The following is a 23539-nucleotide window of genomic DNA, read 5'->3' as shown; positions in this document are numbered from 1 at the left end:
CATGGGGTCGCAAAGTGTTGGACACGATGTAGCGACTGAACAACAAGTTAACTGGAAAGGTAGGTAGCTTTTCCAGTCTATGTTGGTTCATTCTGGTAAGTAATTTCTAAATCATGTCATTAACACTAAATTTTTTGTGTTTTAAACTATCAAACAAAATTAAAATATGAAGGCATTTGAATGAACTCATACCTCTCTCTGGGGCATCTGGGTCTGAATGGGAGCACAAAGCAATGTGTTCATTCCTATTGAGTAAAAAGAAAAACTATAGTCATGACAAATGTATATATCACAAAGAGCCTGATTTTTCTATTCATAGGAGTTTCATTAGTTACAAGTATTTACTAAGTTTTTTCGGTTACTAAGTCTTAGGTATTAAATTTTACTGAGACTTTCAAATTGTCCCACTTTAGAAACAGACAGATCAGTGATTACTGTATTCTCTGCATACTGAAATTTTAGAATGTGGTAGAAATTTTTAAAGGTTGGATTCTAAAGATGGAAAGTATGGATTAATTTTTTTCCTCCTTCAAGTCTCCATTTTTATTTTCTGGATAGTAGAAGTTACACACTAAAGAGTACCAACTGCTAAGACTGAAATGTTAGGGTAACATTTTTATTTAAAAAAATGTATTTATTTGGCTACACTGGGTCTTAGTTATGGCACACATGATCTTCGTTGCAGCATGTGGGACCTGATTTCCTGACTAGAGATGAAACATAGGCCTCCTGCATTGCAAACATGGAGTCTTAGCCCCTGGAGCACCAAGGAAGTCCCTGTTAGGGTAAGATTTTGAGCATCTTTTATTCTATGCTAAGGAATCTAGATGTTCCCAGATGAGATGTGCACTTTATAAAAATAATTCAAGAGAAGAAAATAGATTCAAGAGAAGATGAACCAATGAGGAAGCTACTCTAATAGTTCAGATGTAGCACTGTAGAGAGTTGAACTTGTGTTAGGGCAACAGACAGTAAGAACAGAAATAAGAGATTAGATTCAAGACACTTTAGAACTGAAATATAAAGTTTTGGGGACAAACTGGACTTTGGAAACAAGGAAGTGACTGAAGATGCTATAATAAAACAAGAAATGTATCTAAAAATACTTAGGTTTAAGACAAATCTTTAGAATATTTTCAATAGTTATGGCAACCCTGACTGAATATAATGAAGTGATGATGGGCTTTTTATTAAAGCCTTATTTACATATCAAGCTTGCATTCTTGTCATTTATTTAACAAATATTGATTCAGAACATATATATGCCCCAAAACTCAACTATATGCCAAAGCACAAAAAAACAAGACAAAGTTTCTGGACTCAAAGAATTTCTAGATTAATAAAAGAGCCAAAAATAAATACCTAAAATACAATATGATAAATTCTACAATAGACTGAAAAATAAAAAGGGTATTTTGAGAGCACACATCAGAGTAACTAACTGCTTGGTTTTGATAGAGAAGGCTCAATTTAAGCCAGGACCACTTAATGTATGGTGTCAGTCTGTGAACTGCTTAATATCAATTAATTTAATATAAGGAGCTTGCAGCCACTGTAAAATTCGTTAGTAAAGCTTTACTAAGAAAAAAAAAGTCACTAACTAAACAGTAGCTTACTACCATAGTGCAAGTTCCTTTCTTATTATGGACTATAACAGTTGTGGACTGGCTACTTTGAATGGCACTTAAGTTAAGCTAAGGGAAAACCTAAGTTAAGTGAAAGATGAGAAGACTGTTAGACAAATTGGATTAGGAAGATCTCTTTAGGTAAAGGAAACAGCATTTACAAATGGACACAGTCAGAAAAAAGACCATATGGGAAAATGCAAGTAGTTATTCATGGGCCAGAGCAAAATATGCCTGTAAAGGGCCTGAGATAAAGTTGGAGAAAAAGACAAGTAAAATTATAAAAGGCTTTCTAAGTTTATGCTAAGGAGTATGGGTTTTATCCTGTAAGCAAAATAGTGTCTTTTGAACAATTTTAGGATGGAGGGTAATACAATAAGATTTCAAAATACATAGAATGAATTAGAAGGATAAGAACCTAAATACAATAGTCCAAAAAAGAATTCAAGTGAGGATTTGAATTCAAATACTGGCAGAAGGTACAGAGAATAAGTAACAGATAGGCAAGATATTTCAAAGACAGAACTGAAAGAGAATAGGGCCAAAAGGATATATGGAAAGAAGGAAAAGTTTAAAAACGACTCAATTCCTGACTTGAGTGAGTGACTGTGAATGGGAGTTCAACATAGAAATGAGGAATAGCAGGTTTGAGAGAAATATTAGTAAGTTTGTTAAATTTTAAAGAGCTTGTGTAAAGATCAACACTTTCTCTATATTTTTTGTTCACGGTACTCTTAAATATTACTTTTTAAGGAATCTAGATGAAGAGAAAAACACATGATAATAAGAAAAGTATTCTGATCATACTCACCAGTTATCTCACAGTAATTATCTTCGGGATTCTTATTCCTAAAAATTAATAAGTAATTAAAAAATCTATACTCCAGACAATTACCAAGAATTCCAACAGTTGAAAGAGGAGGGAAGGTGAAATGTTTTCACAGGATAACTGGCAGAAAACTCCAAAGATATCTTTTATTTATTTATTTATTTTTTATTTCAACTCTTTTTTTTTTTTTCTAATTTTATTTTATTTTTAAACTTTACATAATTGTATTAGTTTTGCCAAATATCAAAATGAATCCGCCACAGGTATACATGTGTTCCCCATCCTGAACCCTCCTCCCTCCTCCCTCCCCATACCATCCCTCTGGGCTAGTGCACTGGGATGACCCAAAGATATCTTTTAAAAAAGACTCATCTAGTAAGAATCCCAGGGACAGGGGAACCTGGTGGGCTGCCGTCTATGGGGTCGCACAGAGTCAGACATGACTGAAGTGACTTAGCAGCAGCATCTAATAAGTGGGCTTGCCACATAGATCAGTGGTAAAGAATATGCCTGCCAATGCAGGAGACACCCCTGGAGAAGTGGGTTTGGTCCCTGGGTCAGGAAGATCCCCTGAAGAAGGAAATTGCAACCCACTTCAATATTCTTGCCTGAAAACGCCTATGGACAGAGAAGCCTGGCAGGCTACAGTCCACAGGGACGCAAAGAATTGGATATGACTTAGCAACTGACCACATCTAATCTGGAAGAAAAAATTACAAGGCAATTAAAGGAACTTACCATTAAATTCTTTCAGAAATTTAAATATCAAGAACACTATAAAAATATGCTTAACATATGCTGCTTGCTTTTTCTTTTCTTTTTTTTTCTTAAATTTTTTTGGCTGTGCCTTGTGGCTTGCAGGATCTTAGCTCCTCAACAAAGGATTGAACTCATGCCCCCTGCAGTGGTTAGGAAGCACAGAGTCCTAACCATTGAACATCAGGGAATTCCCTAATTTTTGGGAAAAGAATGATCTTTAAAGCAGCTCATTTTCTAGGAAAAAAAGGTAAGTAAAATGAAACAACCCAAATGTCCATCAATGGGGAGCTGACTAAACATTGGTGCTAACATACAGCATATTATAATAGACTGAGGTAGATCTATATGTAACAACATGGGAAGTGCTACAAGACATTAAATGATCCCATTTTTGTCTTTTTTTTTAAAGCTAAAGATTAACATGTAGTTAGATATATATACATATATATATATACACACACACATATACGCTGCTGCTAAGTCGATTCAGTCGTGTCCAACTCTGTGCGACCCAATAGACGGCAGCCCACCAGGCTCCCCGTCCCTGGGATTCTTCAGGCAAGAACACTGGAGTGGGTTGCCATTGCCTTCTCCAATGCATGAAAGTGAAAAAATAAAGTGAAGTCGCTCAGTCGTGTCCGACTCCTAGAGACCCCATGGACTGCAGCCCACCAGGCCCCTCCGTCCATGGGATTTTCCAGGCAAGAGTACTGGAGTGGGGTGCCATTGCCTTCTCCATATATATATATACACATATACATACATATATATATATATATATATATATATATATAAAATTTCTCCAAGGACATCCAAAATTATCAACAGTGTTTATCTGTGAGAAGCCTGAGTAATATGACCTAGAGATTTTTCTGTATAAGTATATACAGAGAATCTTTTCCTTCCAGCTCAACTCTAGTCAATTACTTGGAAAAACTGATATTTATTTAACCAACCTCTTAGTGATAGACCTTTAGAATCTTTTGCATCTTACATGAAATCTCTGTGCCAAAGAGCAAGTGAAGTTAAAATCTGGAATGACATTGGCAATTGTCTTCTACAGTATATGCTCAGATGCTCAGTCATGTCTGACTCTTTGTGACTCCATGGACTGTAGCCCAACAGGGATTCTACAGGCAAGAATACTGAAGTGGGGTACCACTTCATCCTCCAGAGGATCTTCCCAACCCAGGGATCAAACTCAAGTCTCTTGTGTCTCCTGCACTGGCAAGCAGATTCTTTACCAGTAGTGCCATCTGGGAAGCCCTCTATAATATTTACCTACTACCAATGAGTGACTTTTTATCTAGATTCTTAATTGATTAGATAAACATTGTATCTCAATATAGCCTAAGTTATATTTCTTTTATGAGGAAGATAAGCATCTTTCCATCTGTTCAAGCTCTATGATTATTTAATTTTTGAATTAATATTATAATAAAAACATTTAATGAAAAAAATCTGAAGACCTGGTATTTATTGTTTTCCACTAGCGAATGTATTTTAAAGATTTACATATGAAAGTAGAATGTTTCATCCCTCTTAAGAGGATAAGCTATACTTAACAGCCATAGCAGCATATTATTATGCAAATAATGTGTTTTAAGAATTAATCCTAAGTATTACACAAAAGGGAATTAAAATAAAAAACAAAAAGAATATTAACTTTAAAAACACTTAAATAATAGGAATAAACAACATTTAAAGTATAATTTGCATCACACTTTTCTTACTTACTGTATAAACAGGACATTTTCTCCTGCTTCTGTTTCTATAAATAGAGAAAGGGTTATTAAAGTTTTTCAAAAATACAGTAATAAAGTATTAGAAAAATTACATAAGGATGTTAACAACAATAAAAAAATACTAATGCCGCACATTACCTTCTGCCCCTCACAGCTCAAGTTACACTTTTTAAGCAATAAGACAGATATTAAGTTATACCAGTTATCTGGTTAGATAACCACAGCATAATCATATAGAAAACAGATTTAGTAGGGGTTACAGAACAAATTTACCTGAAATTTCTGACTTTTTCACTATTTTCATATGAGACTCTGTCTGGAATACTCTAGAAAAGAAAATAAAGATTACTGAAAATCTGCAAGCTTTTTTTTTTTTTTGACTGAACTGCATGGCTTGTGGGATCTCAGTTCGCCCACCAGGGTTTGAAGTCAGGCCACAGAAGTGACAGCCTGGAATCCTAATCCCTAGGCAACCAGGGAACTCCCCCAAATCTTCAAGTTTTAATTAGAACACTATGATGTTTTGAGATAAGTAAGATAAAGCTTTCTGATTGATTTATAAAACTTCATAGAACCTCAGTAGTAAAACCAAGTAAGAATACCACATAACAAAATCTATAGGCCAATCTCATATATGAATATTAGTGCAGAAAACCCAAAATATTAGCAAACTAATGCTGCTGCTGCTAAGTCGCTTCAGTCGTGTCTGACTCTGTGCGACCCCATAGACGGCAGCCCACCAGGGTGCCCTGTCCCTGGGATTCTCCAGGCAAGAACACTGGAGTGGGTTGCCATTTCCTTCTCCAATGCATGAAAGTAAAAAGTGAAAGTGAAGTCGCTCAGTCGTTTTTGACTCTTCGAGACCCCATGGACTGCAGCCCACCAGGCTCCTCCGTCCATGGGATTTTCCAGGCTAGAGTACTGGAGTGGGGTGCCACTGCCTTCTCCAAAACTAACGCTAGCAAAGTTATTTTATGATTAAATTGGATTTATCCCAGGAATGCAGAGATAACACAACATCCAAAAATATATTTTATCATATTAAAGACTAAACTACTAAAAACTCAGTTATTTTAATAATTGCTTTAAAAGCATTTACAAAACCCATTCTTGTTTAAAAACAAAACAAAACCCTCAACATTGTGAATCAACTATATTCCAATAAAAATTTAAAAATAAAACCAAAAATCTGCAACAATAAAGTTAAATTTACCCAATAATACAGAGAGAATAGGCGTACTGATTTTAACAAATGTAAACAGGTTGAAGTACCCTATTAAAAATGGCTATTGACTAAATTTTTAAAAATTTTAAACTCAATCTACAACCTGCAAGTTACAAATTAAAAATATTTAAAAAAATTATCTATGGACAAACAACAGAAAAGTGAAGATAACTATGAAGTAATTAAACACATTATGTTTCATAGCAAAAAAGAATTAGAACTAAACAAGGTTGCTATTATACACTAAGAGGAAAGTTATCAATGAAAACTAACAATGAATAACCCAATTTACATGTAAAAAGTCAGAGAAAAAAAAATGAAAGAAATACAAACAAGAAAATGCCGAAATATATTTAGATGCCTCAAGATCCAAATTTTTATTTTTACTGAAGTATAGTTGATTTATAATGCTGTGTTAGTTTCAGGTGCACAGCAAAGTGGATCATATATATATATATGTGTATATATATATATATATATATCTCTCTACTTTTTTTTAATATAATGTATATATATATCTACTTCTTTTTTTTAAGATTCTTTTCCCATATAGGCCATTATAGAGTACTGAGTAGAGTTCCTTGTGCTATATAGCATGTTATTATTAGTTATCTATTTTATATGTAAGATCCAAATTTTGGAACACCACACATTAAGTAGGCAAATAGTAAGTTGTAAATGTATAAAACATATTTACTAAAGCATATTTAGCAAACATATGGAGATACTTAACTGAAATGGCAAAATAGTTCTTTCCTCCATTTTCCTGTAAATTTATCTTAATTATGTTATCCCTTGCTCTCTCATTTTTTTTCAACCTATACAGTATCTATGATATAGGGAAAGCTTTCAAAGGTACAATCTGTTGCAAATATTTATGAACCAAGAAAGACACATGCTTTAATAACAAAGAGTTCAATCACACAAAAACTTTAAAATATTTTCTTTAATATTGTCTAGGTAGATGAGGAAATGAAAAATAAAACATTTCAAAATGAGATGAAAAAAAGCACAAATGAGCAAAATATAGAAATAGTAATGACAAATAAAATCCAAATTAAAATAACTAAGATAATAAAATCAATCAAATCAGCTAAAATTAAGTGTTAAAATATACCCTGAGGAAAAACAGGTACATTACTAAAGTTACTGAAACCAGTAACAAAAATGTAATGACTATGTAACTGCTGCTTCTTTTAAACCTGGGAATTCTACTTTGAGGAATATAATCCCAACGAAGTAACTCAAAAGAAAAAAGGTTAATTTACATAAAAATATCTAACACAGTACAAATGCTTAACAAAAAACTTGAAATAGTAATTTGTACATTAATATTCAGCGCTAGTGGTAAAGAACCCCCCTGCCAATTCAGGAGATGTTAAAAGATGAGGGTTCGATCTCTGAGTCAGGAAGATACCCTGGAGAAGGGCATAGCAACCCACTCCAGTATTCTTGACTGAAGAATCCTATGGACAGGGGAGCCTGGTGAGCTATAGTCCATAGGGTTGCAAAAAGCTGGACACAACTGAAGTGACTTAGCACGCAATTAAGTAAAATTATCCATGTCCGATCTCTCCTCAGAGAACTAAGATTTTGCAAGCCAACAAAACAACAACAGCAGCAGCAGCAACAACATGTGAAGGAAAAGTCAGTCTGAAACAAAGTGGAGAAAGTGAGTTATTAAATCAAACCTAGGCCACAGTTCGGAGAAGGCAATGGCACCCTACTCCAGTACTCTTGCCTGGAAAATCCCATGGATGGAGGAGGCTGGTGGGCTGCAGTCCATGGGGTCGCTAAGAGTCGGACATGACTGAGCGACTTCACTTTGACTTTTCATTTTCATGCATTGGAGAAGGAAATGGCAACCCACTCCAGTGTTCTTGCCTGGAGAATCCCAGGGACAGGGGAGCCTGGTGGGCTGCTGTCTATGGGGTCGCACAGTCGGACAAGACTGAAGCGACTTAGCAGCAGCAGCAGTAGCAGGCCACAGTTATTCAGGGAGTATACAGAGAGTACAAATAGAATCTTTTAAGACATTCAATAATAGGTGTGTATATATTTACTGTGGAGGTAGATTCATTAGGTTTCATAGCCTGGTGCCTTTAAACATTCTGAATTATAACTAATAGTTCAGATTCATAACTAATAGTTCAGATTCCATGATCAGCAAGCCATATTTACAGTATAATTTATTTTCTTAGGTAGAATGCCTTTGAGGAATGTATTGATGTACTCATATAAGGGTTCTGATTCATTTGTTTCTCATGATATATTTAGTAATGAAGTGAAGAAATGGTTAGTCACTCACTCGTGTCCGACTCTTTGCAATCCCATGGACTGTAGCCTGCCAGGCTTCTCTATTCACAGAATTCTCTAGGCAAGAATACTGGAGTGGGTAGCCATTCCCTTCTCCAGGGGATATTCCTGACCCAGGGATTGAACCCAGGTCTCCTGTAATGCAGGCAGATTCTTTACCATCTGAGCCACCAAGGAAGCCCATATTTAGTAGTAGCATTCTTATTTACAAACAAATCTCTAGTGAATCTCTTTAATACAAGCCCATTTCTAAAAGATCCACCCAGTTTGGTACAGGGGAAAAAAAAATAGTAGTCTGCAAAACCAAGTTCAGGATTTAGGAAGATAGTGGCAACTTCACCAAGGAATATACCACCAAGGGAAGCCTACTGGCAGGCAATAGCTAGCCTTCCCCGGTAATACCAAATCTTATGTCTCTCCCACCCCCCACCCTTGGAATTCAATACATATAAAACATTGACAACTCATGTTTATCCATAAAGGCATTAATTGACTTACAGATAAAAGATAAACAGAAAAGAGCAATAAAACAATTACAATTACTATGAGTCAACAACAACAAATTTATATTTCAGAAGACACCTACTGTTTGGAACTACTCAGTTAACAGAAAGATGTCACAGTGTCTGCTAAGAGGGAACTCCCTACTTCACCCCTTACCAACATCTACTTACTCTTCCTCTAAGGAAAAGAAGAAAACATTTTCCCAGCAGCCCTACAACTGAAATCCTGGGCATCCTAGTGCAAAATCATGTTTTATGTGGCAACTGCAGAACTGAATTTCTTTAATCTGTCTGATCCTAAAGGTTTATTAAGGTAAAGAATTTGGAGGAGACAGAGGAACAAATGAGGAATGGGAAATAATGGAGATTAAAGCCCAGGACTTGCCTAGAAGATTTCTGGACATGAAAACAATCAAGTCTCATCCAAAACTGTTCAAATCCAAGGTTAAATTGATCTAGGAACTCATCTCACTATAGGCCAAGTCAAAGCAGTCTAAGTTATACAGAAAATAAAATTTGAAGGTGGTGATATTAAATAGACAGTCTGTCTTTACAATAGCTAAAAAGAAAGCCTATTTATAGAAAAACAGCTACCCTGGAATACCACCACATCCCCTCCTCCTCCACAGAAATGTCTTGAAAATAACTGGTTCAGGAACACCCAACATATTCAATGATGAGGAAAAAGCATACAATCCAGAAAGACACCAAAGATTAAAAGAAAGCAAAGCATAATATACTTTATTAACATAAAAAAAATACTGAGAAAAATGTCCCAAAGATGATGAAAACTGTATGCACAGTTTGCTATGGATTTAAAAAGCATAACAAAGCAATCATCTCTCTGAAAGGCAGAAATGCAAGAACTCAAGGAAAAGATAAGAAGACAGAAAATGACACACAAATAGATGAAATTAATGAAAGAAGCAGAAGAAAAAATATAATCATCAACAGAAAGAAGGTGAAACTGGAAGAGTCAGAGTGAGTAAGTACTTTGGAAAATATGATAAAGAACAGAAAAATTTAACTAAACAAAGTAAAAGAAAATAAAAGGAATTAAGAGAGACTATAACACAGAAAAGCAAAGATTATAAACATTGTATTTATAAAGTATTGAGTCCCTAGTGAAAAGGCAAAAAGATATGACACTGAAAGATGAACTCCCCAGGTTGACAGGTGCCCAATATGCTACTGGAGAAGAATGGAGAAATCACTCCAGAAAGAAAGAAGACATGGAGCCAAAGCGAAAACAATGCCCAGTTGTGGATATGACTGGTGATGGACGTAAAGTCTGATGCTATAAAGAACAATATTGCATAGGAACCTGGAATGTTAGGTCCATGAATCAAGGTAAATTGGAAGTGGTCAAACAGGAGATGGCAAGTGTGAACATCAACGTTTTAGGAATCAGTGAACTAAAATTCACTGGAAGGGGTGAGTTTAATTCAGATGACCATTATATCTACTACTGTGGGCAAGAATCCCTTAGAAGAAATGGAGTAGCCATCATAGTTAACAAGAGTCCAAAATGTGGTACTTGGGTGCAATCTCAAAAATGATAGAGTCATCTCTGTTTGAAGGCAAACCATTCAATATCACAGTAATCCAAGTCTATGCCCTAACCACTAATGCCGAAGAAGCTGAATTTGAACAGTTCTACGATGACCTACAAGACCTTCTAGAACTAACACCTAAAAAAGATGTCTTTTTCATCATAGGGGACTGGAATGCAAAAGTAGGAAGTCAAGAGATACTTGGAGTAATAAGAAAGTTTGGGCTTGGAATACAAAATGAATCAGGGCAAAGGCTAACAGAGTTTTGCCAAGAGAATGCACTGGTCATAGCAAACACCCTCTTCCAACAACACAAGAAAAGACTCTACACATGGACATCACCAGATGGTCAATACCAAAATCAGATCGATTACATTCTTTGTGGCAGAAAATGGAGAAGCTCCATAGAGTCAAAAAAATAAGACCGGGAGCTGACTGTGGCTCAGATCATGAACTCCTTGCAAAATTCAGACTTAAACTGAAGAAAGTAGGGAAAACCACTAGGCTATTCAGGTATGACCTAAATCAAATCCTTTATGATTATACAGTGGAAGTGACAAACAGATTCAAGGAATTAGATTTGATAGAGCACCTGAAGAACTATGGAAGGAAGTTCGTGACATTGTATAGGAGGCGGTGATCAAGACCATCCCCAAGAAAAAGAAATGCAAAAAGGCAAAATGTTTGACTGAGGAGGCCTTACAAATAGCTGAGAAAAGAAGAGAAGCGAACGGCAAAAGAGAAAAGGAAAGATATATCCATCTGAATGCAGAGTTTCAAAGAATAGCAAAGAGAGATAAGAAAGCATTCCTCAGTGATCGTAAAGATCTCTTCAAGAAAATTAGAGATACCAAGGGAACATTTCATGCAAAGATGGGCTCAATAAAGGACAGAAATGGTATGGACCTAACAGAAACAGAAGATCTTAAGAAGAGGTGGCAAGAATACACAGAAGAACTATGCAAAAAAGATCTTCATGACCCAGATAACCACGATGGTGTGATCACTCACCTAGAGCCAGACATCCTGAAATGCGAAGTCAAGTGGGCCTTAGGAGCATCACTATGAACAAGGCTAGTGGAGGTGATGGAATTCCAGGTGAGCTATTTCAAGTCCTAAAAGATGATGCTGTGAAAGTGCTGCATTCAATGTGCCAGCAAATTTGGAAAACTCAGCAGTGGCCACAGGACTGGAAAAGATCAGTTTTCATTCCAATCCCAAAGAAAGGCAATGCCAAAGAATGTTCAAACTACTACACAACTGCACTCATCTCACATGCTAGCTCAAAATTCTCCAAGAGAGGCTTCAACAGTACATGAACGAGAACTTCCATATGTTCAACCTATATTTGAAAAAGGCAGAGAAACCAGAGATCAAATTGTCAACATCTGTTGAATCATAAAAAAAGCAAGAGAGTTTCAGGAAAACATCTACTTCTGCTTTATTGACTACACCAAAGCCTTTGACTGTGTGGACCAAAACAAACTGTAAAATTCTTAAAGAGATGGAAACACCAGACCACCTTACCTGCCTCTTGAGCAATCTGTATGCAGGTCAGGAAGCAACAGTTAGAACTGGACATGGAACAATAGACTGGTTCCAAATAGGAAAAGGAAGTACGTCAAGGCTGTATATTGTTACCCTACTTATTTAACTTATATGTAGAGTACATCATGAGAAATGCCAGGCTGGATGAAGTACAAGCTGGAATCAAAATTGCAGGGAGAAACATCAATAACCTCAGATATACAGATGACACCACCCTTGTGGCAGAATGTAAAGAAGATAAAGAGCCTCTTGATGAAAGTGAAACAGGAGAGGGAAAAAGTTGGCTGAAAACTCAACATTCAGAAAAAGAAGATCATGGCATCTGGTCCCATCACTTCATAGCAAATAGATAGGGAAACACTGGAAACAGTGACAGACTTTATGTTGGGGGGCTCCAAAATCACTGCAGATGGTGATTGCAGCCGTGAAATTAAAAGACACTTGCTCCTTGAAAGAAAAGCTATGACCAAGCTAGACAGTATATTAAAAAGCAGAGACATTACATTGCCAACAAAGGTCTGTCTAGTCAAAGCTGTGGTTTTTCCAGTAGTCATATATGGATGTGAGAGTTAGACTATAGAGAAAGCTGAATGCTGAAGAATTGATGCTTTTGAACTGTGGTGTTGGAGAGGACTCTTGAGAGCCCTTTGGACTGCAAGGAGATCCAACCAGTCCATCCTAAAGGAAATCAGTCCTGAATATTCATTGAAATGACTGATGCTGAAACTGAACCTCCGACACTTTGGCCACCTGATTCGAAGAACTGACTCATTTGAAAAGACCCTGATGCTGGGAAAGATTGAAGGCAAAAGGAGAAGGGGACAACAGAGGATGAGATGGTTGGATGGCATCACCAACTGGATAGACATGAGTTTGAGCAAGCTCCAGGAGTTGGTGATGGACAGGGAAGCATGGCGTGCTGCAGTCCATGGCGTCACAAAAGATCGTACACGACTGAGCGACTGAAGTGAACTGAATGAAATTTACATAATGGAATAGAAAAAATATTAAAAGGTTGATTCAAGATTCAAGACCCAAAGCAGTCAAAATGAAGATGCATTCTAGTAAAGTCAATAAACTTCAAAGATAGGAAATGAAAAGACTCTCCTCTGACTTGTTCATGGAAGCATTCAATGCTAAAAGAACAGAACCACATTAACAAGTTCTTTAAAGAGAAAGTGAACTGAAGATTTTATATTCAGCTAAATCGTCAAGTATAAAGCCTGTAACTAACAGTTTGAGTACCCAAGAACTCAGAGAGTATTGTTCAAATGAGCCCTCAAATATAAGGGAAAAAGCTTCAACCAACCAAGAGATAATTAGGGCAACTATTGTGACAGAACTGATATGAACAATTAAATATATATAATAGAACTGATACACAAATGTGACAGATTCCCTAACGTCAAATTCCCAGAGAGAGAGAGAGAGATACGAGAGAGAAAGAGAGAGGGAAAAAGAGACATGATAAACATTTCAAAAAAAAAAAAATTAAGAAAGGAATGAGGATGGGGGAAAAATAAAAGGAAGAAGTAGGCTAACTACCTCATCCTTTATAAATACCAAAGGATATCATATAAAACAATGAAGTTTTAACTGAAGTTTAAGCATATTAAATAGTACAAGGAAGGGAGGGAACAGACTAACTTTACAATTGTTCATACATGGTCAAACAATACAAAAAGGTGTACCACAAATATGAAAGCAAAAATCTAGCAGAGACAGAAACCTTAACAGCAGTCTAGGTAGAATCTGAATCAAAAAGCAATAAACAAAGCAAAGATGATTAGTTTGTAATGCCAGAAAGTACAACCTTGAATAAAGATCAACAATGATAATATGCACCAATGAACATAGAATAAACATTCACAGAGAAAAACTATTGGATAAAGAGTTAGAGTGGGATGCAGTATCAATTAGAGACTAATTTACCTCTCATAATTCATGGAAATTAGAGTGACTGAAACTATATAAGATTACAGAAGACCCAAATAATAAAAGGTAGAAAATGGATAGAATTGATATGCCAAATTCTACACTCCAATAGTCAAAATATTATCTTCTTTTCCAAGTACTTATGGATAATTCACAATAATTGATCATACATAAGATCACACAGAAAATGTCAATAAAAATCAAAATAATACAGATTAGCATTTTCTCACTACAATATAACTGAAAATGACCACAAAATGCCTTTACTAGATATGAATTTTAAAATTCTCAAATAACTCTTCAGTGAGGAAATACAAATATATTAATGAGCATCAAGAAAATAATCATAAAAATACTACATATAAGAATTACATTAAATTAATAACAGGGAGAAGTGACGTCTTTATGATATTAAATCTTTTTATTTAGGTACTTGTCTTCATTTGTACAATTCTTTTTTTTTTTTTTTTGGCCACACCAGGGAATTCCCTGTACAATTCTTAACTTAGTATCCTTCAGTAATGTTTTATTCTTCATATGCTATTATTATTAAATTTATAGCAACAAAATATAAAGAAAAAAAGACATTTATCTTCTGATTATTATTATGTAGGAAATATATTCAAATTTTTATAACTCCGTTTTTTTTCTCTATTTTTGTTGTTTAGCACCTCAAAAAAATGTTAAATAACAGCAGTAAAACATAGTTGTTTTTCTTCTGGACTTTAGAGGGGATGCTTTCAGTGTTTCTTTTAAGCATGCTGCTCCTGCTTGCTGCTAAGTCGCTTCAGTCGTGTCCGACTCTGTGCAACCCCATAGATGGCAGCCCACCAGGCTCCCCCATCCCTGGGATTCTCCAAGCAAGAACACTGGAGTGGGTTGCCATTTCCTTCTCCAATGCATGAAAGTGAAAAGTGAAAGTGAAGTCCCTCAGTCGTGTCGGACTCTTTGTGAGCCCATGGACTGGAGCCTTCCAGGCTCCTCCGTCCATGGGATTTTCCAGGCAAGAATACTGGAGTGGGGTGCCATTGCCTTCTCCGTCTTTTAAGCATAACAGACTTTTAAATAACAATTTTCTAACGTTTATCTAATTGACACACCAATTATCCAAATCAGTTAGTACCAACATATTTGGTGTAACACACAAAAAAGTATTACCAGTAACATTTAAATTATTTTTTTCAACTTACTTTATAGTATCTGCAAAGCTCACTCGACGAGAGTTTTTCTTATTTCTCAAAGCATTGGGTTCCTAAGGGTAGAGAATATATGGTAAGATTCTTAATGAAACCACTAAGAAGTATGTTTCCAAGAGTATGATATGACAGACACCAGGTCTTATTTTAAATTAATGTGATATTATTAATTTTGATAATTTGATCCTTCAAAAAATTCCAATACAGAAGCACTTAACATGAATATGATTTTCAATGTGAATGATGATAAGCTCACTGACACAAACAACATATATTTAAGGAAGGTGATTATTGTCCTTAACCTTTTCTCTCTCCTTTAAATAAATGGTAATTTTGCTATCCAGTAGAAGAAAGACTGGAAACAAAACAAGTGATATATTACCTATCATGGTAACCTTACTATGCTATTTTTAAGATTAAAAGAATTTTTTAAATTGTGGTAAAATACAATTAACATAAAATCACTTACAATTTTTCTAATTTTATTATGGTAAGAACTTGATGCGATCTACTCTCTTAACAGATTTTTAAGTGTACAATACAATGTTGTTAACTATAGACATAGTGTTATACAGTGAATCTCTAGAATTCATTCACCATGTATAACCGAAACTTTATACCCATTGATTGGCAACTCTCCATTTCCCTCTCCTTTCAGTCTCTGATAACCACTCCCCCGCTTTCTGATTCTATGAATTTGGCTCTTTTGGACATTGCACATAAGTGGAATCATGGAGTTTTTGTTCTTCTGTGACTATTTTACTTAACATACTCAAGCCTCTTTTAACTGTTTTTAAGTGTACGCTTCAGTACTGTTACATACATCTATATGGTTGTGTACCCAATCCCCAGAAATCTTTTCATCTTTCAAAACTGAAACTATACTCAACAAACAACTCCCTCATATGCCTCAACTTCCCCACAACCACAATTTTACTTTCTGTTTCTATGAATCTGACTAGTCCAGGTAATTCATAAAAGTATTTGTCTTTTGTGGCTTTTTTCTTTCTTTTAACATCATGTTCTCAAGGTTCATTCACATTGTAGTATGTATCAGAATTACCTTCTTAAGGCTGAATAATATTCCATTAATACCACCTTTTGTTTATCCATTCATCTGTCAATGGATTCTGGGTTGCTGCCACCTTTTGGCTACTGTGAATAACCCTGCTATGAACAGTGGTGTACATCTCTTCAAGACTCTGCTTTTAATTCTTTGGGGTACATACCCAGAAGTGGAATTGCTGAATCATATGGTAAATCTATTTTAGTTTCTGGAGGAATCATTATTTTCTATAGCAGGTGTACCCATTTTACATTCCCACCAATAGTACACAGTCAGTTCAGTTCAGTCGCTCAGTCGTGTCCGACTCTTTGCGACCCCGTGAATCACAGCACACCAGGCCTCCCTGTCCATCATCAACTCTCGGAGTTCACTCAAACTCACGTCCATCGAGTCAGTGATGCCATCCAGCCATCTCGTCCTCTGTCGTCCCCTTCTCCTCCTGCCCCCAATCCCTCAGAGCATCAGAGTCTTTTCCAATGAGTCAACTCTTCGCATGAGGTGGCCAAAGTACTGGAGTTTCAGCTTGAGCATCATTCCTTCCAAAGAACACCCAGGACTGATCTCCTTTACAATGAACTGGTTGGATCTCCTTGCAGTCCATGGGACTCTCAAGAGTCTTCTCCAACACCACATTTCAAAAGCATCAATTCTTCAGCGCTCAGCTTTCTTCACAGTCCAATTCTCACATCCATACATGACTACCAGAAAAACCATAGCCTTGACTAGACGGACCTTTGTTAGCAAAGTAATGTCTCTGCCTTTCAATATGCTATCCAGGTTGGTCATAACTTTCGTTCCAAGGAGTAAGCGTCTTTAAATTTCATGGCTGCAATCACCATCTGTAGTGATTTTGGAGCCCAGAAAAATAAAGTCTGACATTGTTTCCACTCTTTCCCCATCTATTTCCCATGAAGTGATGGGACCAGATGCCATGATCTTAGTTTTCTGAATGTTGAGCTTTAAGCCAACTTTTTCACTCTCCACTTTCACCTTCATCAAGAGGCTTTTGAGTTCCTCTTCACTTTCTGCCATAAGGGTGGTGTCATCTGCATATCTGAGGTTATTGATATTTGTCCCGGCAATCTTGATTCCAGCTTGTGCTTCTTCCAGCCCAACGTTTCTCATGATGTACTCTGCATAGAAGTTAAATAAGCAGGGTGACAATATACAGCCTTGACATACTTCCTTTTCCTATTTGGAACCAGTCTGTTGTTCCATGTCCAGTTCTAACTGTTGCTTCCTGACCTGCATATAGGTTTCTCAAGAGTCAGGTGGTTCTAATTACTCTACATCCTAGCCAACTGTTGCTATTTTTTGTTTTTTTTTTAACAGTAGCCATCCTAACAGATATGAATTCATATCTTACTGTGGTTTTGACTTGCATTTCCCTAATGATTAGTGATGCTGAACATATTTTCATTATACTATTTTTATTTTCCTTCATCTTCCTTAACAAGGAAGAACATTTTTACTCATATCGATACCAAACACAAAACCAAATGAAATCCATAGAGAATTTTGCTTTCCTAATTCTGGATACCTGAGCATAAATTTTGTTACAAAGAATCAGGAATGTTCATCCTCTCTGTTAAGATCCTGGCAGACACTACAGGTGGCCTTGAGCTTAATAATGACAATAATATGGACATAATAAATACTACTATACTTCTTACCTTTTAAAAAACCCTGAAATTTGTGTGGTATATTAGAAAGAGCACTAAGGAGATTACAGCTCCAATCTGAAGTCTGCCACTAATTGTGTGGGGTTAGACAAACATTTAACCTCTCTGGACCTCCTATTTCTTATTTATAAAATTAAGGAATAAGATTCAAGATTACTATTGAGGTCCTGTTAGTTTTAAAGCTCTATGAATCTTTGAATACATTATTTACTCATTCAAACATTCATTAAACTAAAAAAAAAACCACACATACTAAATCTCACGCTGAGTGACAATAGAAGAATGGTAAAGCAAACAGTACAGTCCCTACTCTACTGGGGATTAATGGTAACACAGACATTAAAACAAAAATCTACACAAATATAAAATTCAAAATGTAGTGATATGAATAAAAACTACATTAAAAAATAATAATTTGGCCTGAGAATTATGGAAGATTTCTGTGAAGAAGTACATTTGAGATCTGAAGGATTAATTAGTAGTCAGATGAAGAGTTGAACAGAAGGAAAGCATTTGATTCAGATCATGTGCAAAGGCTTGATGTATTTGAGAAATAGAAAAATTTATTTATAGAGGCTAAAGTAGGGTAAGCACTCAGAATTAAATGGTCTCCAAAGCTATACACATTTCATCATTCAACAAAATGTACTGAAAGTGAATTATATACCACGTATAATACACTAAAAACACACACAACAAAGTTAATCTCAAGAGAGTTCTTAATTTATAATGGACATTAGTAAACAGCTACAACAGAATATGTTAAGGGATGATTTTCTGAGAGAAGTGACACCAAAGCTGAGTCTTAGAGATCAAACGGGAATTATGCGGTAAAGAGGACTACAAATATGTGATAAACCAAGTATGATAAAATATTAACTGTAGAATCTAGGTAATGACTATATGAACATTCACTACAAAATTCTTTCTACTTTTCAGTGTGTTTCAAAAAGTTTTTAATAAAATACTGGCAGGTAAATGAAGGATGAGGGACAAGCCATCTTAACAGAGGTAATATCACATATAAATACCCGCAGCCTTGACAGTTCATGTCTGTTTGGGGAATGGTAAGCAATTCTAAATGGTGAGATACATGTATGAGAGTGGCAAGAAGTCTGGAAAAGTAAATAGGGGTTAAAAATCAAGAGTGCCAGCTTGCTCAAATGTTTGGATTATAACCTGAGGGCCATGGAATGCTTACTTATACATATTCAACTGAGAATCATTTATGGTGCTCTCCCTTCAATAGCTAGCAAATTTTCTACCTATTGAAAGTATCACTGAAAATAGTCATCTATGATGCATTTGTACCAGAGACTTACCTGAATAGTTTCATTCCCATTTCCACCTCTGAGGTCCTGAAGAGGACTCCTTGGGGGTTTCAATATCTAGAAGAGAAATATTCAAGAAAGTCTGCTATTATCTATTATTATTTCATGATATAACTTGAAATCACTTCAAGTTATATCATGATCAGAAAGGTAGAGATGCTAAAATTCCTGTAGAAACCTCTAAAACACCACAAATTCATACTGCTTTGTACTCTGTGGCGGTTTTAAATATTTGGCTCCATTCCCTTCTCCTTGCCTCCATTTTCCAGTTATTTGCTTACTCTCATCCCATGTGGTCTGGGTAAAACTCTGCTTCAGCTCTAGGGTTCAACAGGTAACCTGGGGCCAAGATCAATCTGCACAAACATTCTTTCATCAATAGTGACTGGTTTGGGAATGACCCATATCAAAATAACAGAGCCAACATGATTCAACCCTGAGTATTCTGGGTTTATTTATTTATTTTTTAATCCTGGGGAAACAGACACTATTTTTTATGTAGAACTGGAACCTGGAAGTTGGGTGAGCTAGCTGTACAGTAGTAATAATAATAATAGAGAGAGAGAGCTGTTCACTACCCAGAGGAAGAGATTAGAGTATAAAAATGAAAGGAAATCAAGTACTAATTGGGTCCAGTACTTTCACCATAAGTGTCCTTGCACAGACATCTGTCCTACAAACACTTCTGCTGCATAACTAATTGACCAGAAGGCAATTTTGCTATAAAAGATAAAAGAGGGACATTAAAAAGGACATAATGAAACATGAAAAATGAATAACAAAGTTAAAGACTTTATTGCAAAATACAGAATACTTGAATACATTTAAAATGTGTGTAAATTCATGGCAATACTGCATAAATAACTGATTTTATTTTGCAGGTTGTACCTAAGCACTTGCCTTTTATCTTTCGCTCATAGTACATTTAATACATTAAAAAAAATTTATTGATTCATACTTTTCATTTGGCATTGTAGTTTTTCACTAAAATTTCTTCTACTAAGATAGGTTATCAGTTTTCAAACACTAGGATACATATTTGTAATTGAGTTTTGTATTGCGTTATAAAACCCTTCCACAATGATAATACTGCTGCCAATTAGTAATGGGGCAAAAGTGCTTGCGGCAAAGATTCTTATGGCGAAAGCATCACAGAACCACTGGTGCTATTGCTGGAACCCCTTGTCAGTTAACTTGTGCCTAATATCATCCCTATCTTTGGATTTTTTTCAATTTCATAACTCAAAAAGTTTTGTGCTTAAATAGATTTTAGCTGGATTATTTTGTGTTTTGCTGCAGCTCTGTACAATAGTTTTTATATATTTTTAAACAGATTTATTAAAGAATAATTTACACAGAACACAACGAATTAAATTACCGTGAAATCCATAAAATAGGAATTTTAGTATATCTACAGAATTGTGTAATCAGGTTAAATACTGAGTCTTTATCCAGAGAGTAATAGAAGCCAGCAGGGTTGGGATGATGATGCTATTCAAAATTACTGTGGTATATAGTCATCAATCAATAAAAGGTAACAATAGCTCAAATAAGTGTTTCTTACTGAAGAATGTCGTCTTCCAACAGGTCTCTCCACATTGCCACTGAAAAAGGGAAAAAATTTTACATACACAGTGGTAAAAGACTGAATTCTAAAACCCATCATTATAATATCTCTTCCATGCTTATAAATCAGTCATCATTTTCACTTAATAAACTTTATAGTACAAGACTTAAATTCAGTATTTAGGAAGTCAGCATTTTAAAATACATACGGTATATCATACAACTATTTCCTGAAAAACAATCAGTACAACATAGATTACCATATTGATATAAGCACGATTATAAGATAAATGGACTAAAAAAAAAAAAAACCAATAAGAAAGGTAATTCCCTGGTGGTCCAGTGGTCAGGGCTCTGAGCTTCCAGGGTAGGGGGCATGGGTTCAATCCCTGGTCAGGGAACTAAGATTCTATAAGCAGCAGTATGGGCTAAAAAAAACCCAAAAGATAAATGGATCATAAATCAAAAGCCTCTAGCTCTGGTTTTACTACTGTGTGATTTTTTAGACCAGGCTTTGAATACTGAAAAAGCCAAACAGATAATTTAGCAGATGTTAAGAAAAATAGGTGGTGTTGAGACTACAGAGAATTCCTTCCTGCCTGGTTTGATCATTACAGCTACTATGTACTTCACTAGGCTAGTTGTTGCCAAGCAAGAATATGAGCCCAGTGTCGTAACACTTGATTTTTCAGAAAAAACTGAAAATCTAACTGTTGTATGAAACTTTGGCAACTAGTTCAAAAATTAAAAAACAACGTTTAAACAATATTTTTCTTTGTCATATATACATATGCCTATAGGCTGTAAACAGTTGCTAGTTTGTGATGCCAACTTTAGACAAATCATTTCCTTGGGCCTCAATTTTCTCATCCTTAAATTGAAGAGATGGGAGGCAGTCTCTAAATCCGTCTCAATTTTGATTCTAGATGAGTTTATACAAAGATATGACAAGAAGTGCCGTGATTCTGTAACATTTACTTCTTTTCCCTGGAACAGATTGGGAAAACATTTCAGAAGTTATCCATATGTCTTACTGATTAGAAAAATATCTTTCTCTGATAAGGAGTTAATGTTTTTAGCTGCATTTCAAGAACTTACTTTTCGTCATTAGCCTCTGAAGATATCCCATCCATTTTTGAAGAAAAACTTTTCTGTAACAAATATACAATAAGAGAAAAGGTGAGAAAAAAGGAGGAGAAACTGTAATGAATGAAGAGATTAAGAACAGAATTGTGATTTTAGGATTACTTTCTGTGAGAGGGCCAAAAAAGGGAGGAAAGAAGGAAAAATTTTCATTACAGGAATATGAAATATGAAAAATTTTGAGGACTTTACACTGCTCTAATTACCACTCTTGGAAAATTCTCATATTCAAGATGAAATCAGTGACCAATACTGATTGGGATGATATGGACTTTATTGCTTCAAATAAAAAACTGTCCTAGTTTATAGAAGTTTATGGATTACATAATAATTCAATCTCAAAATGTAGTCAATCAGCCATCAAAATACAGCTTAATAAAATCTGCACAAAATGAATATTTATCTCATGAAAATTTAACTTTACTCAGAAAAAAAAAAAAATTAAGACATAAAAATAACCCTGTAAAAACACTGTAATTGGGACTACCCTGGTGGTGGGTGAATAAGATCTGTCTGCCAATGCAAGGGTCACGGGTTTAATCTCTGGTCCAGGAAAACTGCACATGCCACTGAGCAACTAAGCCCATGCGCCACAACCACTGAAGCCCAGGCACTCTAGGGCCTGCAAGCTGTAACTACTAAAGCCCGTGAGCTTAGAGCCTGTGCTCTGCAACAAGAGAAGCCATCGCAATGGGAAGCCCATGCATCGTAATGAAGAAAAGCTCCCATTCACCTCGCAAAGCAACTAAGACCAGTGCAGCCAAAAAATCAATCGAAAAATTATATAAAAAAAAAAAAAATGTATTTGATTATGCTTACAATCCCACTCAGTGAGTATCTATCTGTCTTGGAAAGAGTGTGCAAAAGAAGCATAACCTGAAGTTTCTTTAGTGGTCTTAGCTCCTACCTCGGAGAAGGCAATGGCAACCCACTCCAGTACTCTTGCCTGGAAAATCCCATGGACGGAGGAGCCTGGTAGGCTGCAGTCCACGTGGTCACACAAAGTCGGACACGACTGAGCGACTTCACTTTCACTTTTCACTTTCATGCATTGGAGAAGGAAATGGCAACCCACTCCAGTGTTTTTGCCTGGAGAATCCCAGGGACAGGGGAGCCTGGTGGGCTGCTGTCCATTGGGTCACACAGAGTCAGACACGACTGAAGGGACTTAGCAGAAGCAGCAGCAGCATAGATATATAAGGCAATGGGAATCACCTAGAATTTGATCTCTGACTCTCCTTTTGTCCTCCATCACTTTCTCAGCCTGTTTATCCATTTTTCTGGTTTTACTTATCTCTTGTTCACAGATTATAGCCATATTTACTTAAAATAATATTTTTAAAGTTTTAAGATAGTACATACTATCCTCTTTCCCAAAAGCAACTACCTCCACTACTTTAATTATTTTGTTTTAAAGAAAACTCTCTTAACTGCAATCATCTCCATCTCATACACAGACACTCTATATCCAGATATATACAGTACAACAAAGTAAATATTACATGCTAATTTTACTA

The 23539-nt window shown here is 35.7% G+C and overlaps 1 protein-coding gene across 1 annotated transcript in view; it reads right to left on the bottom strand.

The window, feature by feature from the left end:
• Window positions 1-23539, bottom strand: part of KNL1 (kinetochore scaffold 1) — a 63436-nt gene that overhangs the window by 33786 nt on the left and 6111 nt on the right. Inside the window, 8 exon segments of the mRNA XM_061430772.1 lie at window positions 193-245; window positions 2437-2474; window positions 4951-4984; window positions 5232-5284; window positions 15229-15290; window positions 19305-19370; window positions 20878-20917; window positions 21978-22030. Coding sequence (XP_061286756.1) covers window positions 193-245; window positions 2437-2474; window positions 4951-4984; window positions 5232-5284; window positions 15229-15290; window positions 19305-19370; window positions 20878-20917; window positions 21978-22012 — 381 coding nt within the window. The 5' untranslated portion in view covers window positions 22013-22030.

Source organism: Bos javanicus, chromosome 10, assembly GCF_032452875.1.
Source record: "Bos javanicus breed banteng chromosome 10, ARS-OSU_banteng_1.0, whole genome shotgun sequence".
Classification (NCBI taxonomy): Eukaryota; Metazoa; Chordata; class Mammalia; order Artiodactyla; family Bovidae; genus Bos; species Bos javanicus.
This window is presented reverse-complemented; position numbering and strand designations above follow the sequence as displayed.